Genomic DNA, 3298 nt, shown 5'->3' on the forward strand with positions numbered 1-3298 from the left:
TCTAGCAAAAGAAACACTTAACACACATCACATAACCATAAACATACCTCGCACAGCTCCTATCGGAGATAATGCCATAGATGCTAGCATCATCAGAGGCAGCTCGAAGGAACAAAAGACCAACAACGCCAGGGGAACCGATAGAGAGGAAAGAGCCCCCTGCAAAGAAGCCACCATGGGAGACTAAAAAACAATCCTAGAACCACACACATGGGCCACTGAAGCACCATCGTCGAAGAGAACAGCACCTGGAAGTCCCACACTAGAGAAGAACAAAATAAAACAAAACATCCATGACAGATATAACACCATGGACTAACCTAATAGCTAAACCTATCTAGATCTAACAATTTAAGCCTAGAAATAAAACCGGCCACAGGATCCTGTTTCCCCCCTCTGGTGACAGAGAGCCACCGGAGAGGAGGGGAAAGCGCAAGAATCGGCGCCGGAGAAGGAATGGCTTGGGAGGCACCTTTTCCACATGATGTTGACTGTAGCTGAGGAAAGGGGAAATCGGTCTCACCCTTGGCTCGTTCTTCAGTGGCCGCAAATATGTTTCTAGAAGATTTCAAGAAGTCATTTGAATACTCTTTTTACTAACTGCACCTAAATTTCACATAAAAAGTACTTAGTTTTTTAGACAACTAAAAAGTACTCTGAATTTAGAGTCCGTCTCTTTCTGAGTACATGCTGCTCCGTTCGTAATTGCTGAACAGTCATGCTAGTTGCATCAGCCTGACATTCAGGCGCAAGCAAACCTCAACTCCTGAAGCAACTGACGCGCGTGGCTGAATTAAGGCGCAAGCGAACTTAATATCACAATCCATCACAAAAGTCTGAATCGATTTAGGTCCATTTATTTAGGATCATGCAACCGAGGTAAAGGTTTCAAGAACAGGCGAAAGGAAATGTACAATAATGTCAGTTGGGAACATGGAAATTCAGTTGAAGGCGTTTCCACGTGATGACACAACCCTCAAACATATCTAATCTAATCCTGCAGTTACATGGCAAATTTCGCTTGTGCTTCTCAGCTCATCACATGCAAGTCAAACGATGCCATCTTCTGTACATGCATTTGATGGACTAGGTGATCACAAGCATTCATTGAGACAGAGAAAACTAAGACGATTAGATGCATGGCGAATCAAAGAAGCCTACTCGATCGGCTAATGGATCAGAACAGCCAATGGGGCACCTTCTTGGGCGCCACGCGCTCTTCGATGGTCCTCAGGCTCGGCTTCCACCCCCTGCTCGACAGCTCCCGGCTCAGGAACTCCGGCCGGTGCTCCTCGAACCCGTCCAGCCTAGCCGCCTCGTCTTCCATCTGCTCCTCCACCGCGGCCGCGTCGCGCTGCGCTGGGCCGTCGGTCTCCGCCCCACGTTCCTTCCTGGACGACAGCTTCCGCCTCAGCCCGCCGGGCATTGACCGGGACCGCGCTAGCGACCGAGACGCCATCAGGATGCGCCGCGCCTCCTCGGCCGACACCTTCCCCCGCGTGGCCGGCAGCAGGACGTACACCCCACCGGCGCCCAGCACGTGGTCGGCCGGCAGCGGCGCGACCTTGGCCCCTCCGGCGCCCTGCTGCTGCTGACCACCGTGCTCCTTGAGGACGCGCGCGTCGACGACGAAGTGGCGCGGGTGGTCCATCATGAGCTCCGCCACGGACACGGGCTCGCTGAGCGCCCGCACGCTCCCGTCCGCCATCACCACCTTCCCGCCGCCGCTCGCGCCCATGGCCGCACCCCCCGAGACCAGGTTGCCCATCAGGCACAGCAATGGGTTAAGCACGCACGCACGCACGCAGCTGAGCTGAGCTATAGCCAGGTGCCAATGGCGCGCCGGGGGCAGGGGGTGGTCGGGTCGGAGGGTATTAAAAACCGTGGACGACTCGACGGGAGCAAAGAATTTCTGGCAATTTCCCCGAACGCAGCACAGAAAACTACGGGTAAAATTAGGAAAAGTCTGGAGGGGTTTAGTTGGTGTGGAACGGATGTGGTCGGGCGAGACATGGCGGGTTCGGTTTGAACCGAACTGCTCCAGTGGTGAGGTCGTTGCCGCGTTGGCTCGTCCCCCACACGATGCACACCACCGTCACGGCCCTGTAGCTCTCTCCGTGCACTGGCGCTGCCGTTCTCTTCTGAACGCACTCAACTCGCAGAGAGATCTTTCGCTGGGTTAGACCTACAACCTAAATTTCGTTGGAAGATTCATGGACGTAGGACATAGCAGGGAGTGCACACGCGAGGCTGATTTCCAAGCGTAACGGGCGGGGCGATAGACAAACAGCATAGAGTCGGGCAGAAAGAATTGGAAAAGGTGAAAAAAAAATTACAGGAGAAATATATAGCTGCTGGTTTAGACAGCTGATTAAAGAATGTGTGTTTGATTTGGTTAACTGGTAGTGAGTTCGGTCGAAATGGATGCAGGCGTACTTTTTGTCTCAGCGACGAAGGTGACGTGCGACCGCTTTGTCGTTGGGGCTCCACCCTTCTCTTGTTTTTTCATTCAGCTATGAGCTAGCTACTCCTCGGTTCCTTACGAAATTGCTTGGAGCAGAATCAAAGTCTCCGTTGTTGTTTGTTTTTATAAGGGGGTATTAGTTGACGACTAGAATAGTTTGGTGTCTGTCCGCGTTTTGCAGCGGGCGTGATCTTTGTGTGCGTGCTCTCATGATTTGTGATTTGACAATAAAAATGAGCAGGGCACAGCTAGGGCGAGCTAAGATGATCTGATAAGCTGCCTCAATGTTTTTGTGGTCTGGTTAAATGAATCTGTGGCATGTCCGACGTGTTTATGAGATACGAAAATGTTACTCACCCCAATGCCGACCAACCAGCAGGATATTTTTTGAAACCAACGGCACCGTATTGATATAGCTTGAAAAAAATATAAGAGTATAATCTTCAGAGGCTATAATCAGAAAAAGAAAAAATAACAAATACAACAACCAAACAAACAAGCAATTGAAGCAACTATCTACTCGATCGGTTGGATATAGGACCACAACACGCGGCGACAACTGAAACGAACCACCACAACATCACTCGTCATATTGCCGGGCACGGTCGCCCTGCACCGAAATCGGTTGCCTCTATGTGTGACCGACCGCCGCCACACCACCGCACTCCACCAGCTCGGGACGATTGCCCCGCGTATGGCACATCGAGACAGACACCGTCATGCGTGACCGCTTGCTGCCGCGTCGTCATGTGCCCACAGAGCTTGTCCTCTCCTCGCCACACCTGCTACACCCCCATGTCACCCCTTTAGCCTTCAATAGGCACATCCGTCATG

General features: G+C 51.9%; 1 protein-coding gene across 1 annotated transcript; it reads right to left on the bottom strand.

The window, feature by feature from the left end:
• Window positions 1-962: 962 nt before the first annotated feature.
• Window positions 963-2085, bottom strand: LOC133911004 (uncharacterized). The gene has a single exon (XM_062353237.1). The coding sequence runs from the start codon at window positions 1766-1768 to the stop codon at window positions 1178-1180; it is 591 nt and encodes a 196-aa protein (XP_062209221.1). The 5' UTR covers window positions 1769-2085; the 3' UTR covers window positions 963-1177.
• Between the last annotated feature and the right edge of the window lie 1213 nt (window positions 2086-3298).

Source organism: Phragmites australis, chromosome 3 (genome assembly GCF_958298935.1).
Source record: "Phragmites australis chromosome 3, lpPhrAust1.1, whole genome shotgun sequence".
Classification (NCBI taxonomy): Eukaryota; Viridiplantae; Streptophyta; class Magnoliopsida; order Poales; family Poaceae; genus Phragmites; species Phragmites australis.

What these genes read in the sequence shown, in the direction of transcription:
- LOC133911004 (XM_062353237.1), bottom strand. Translation starts at nt 1,768, where the DNA reads ATGGGCAACCTGGTCTCGGGGGGTGCGGCCATGGGCGCGAGCGGCGGC.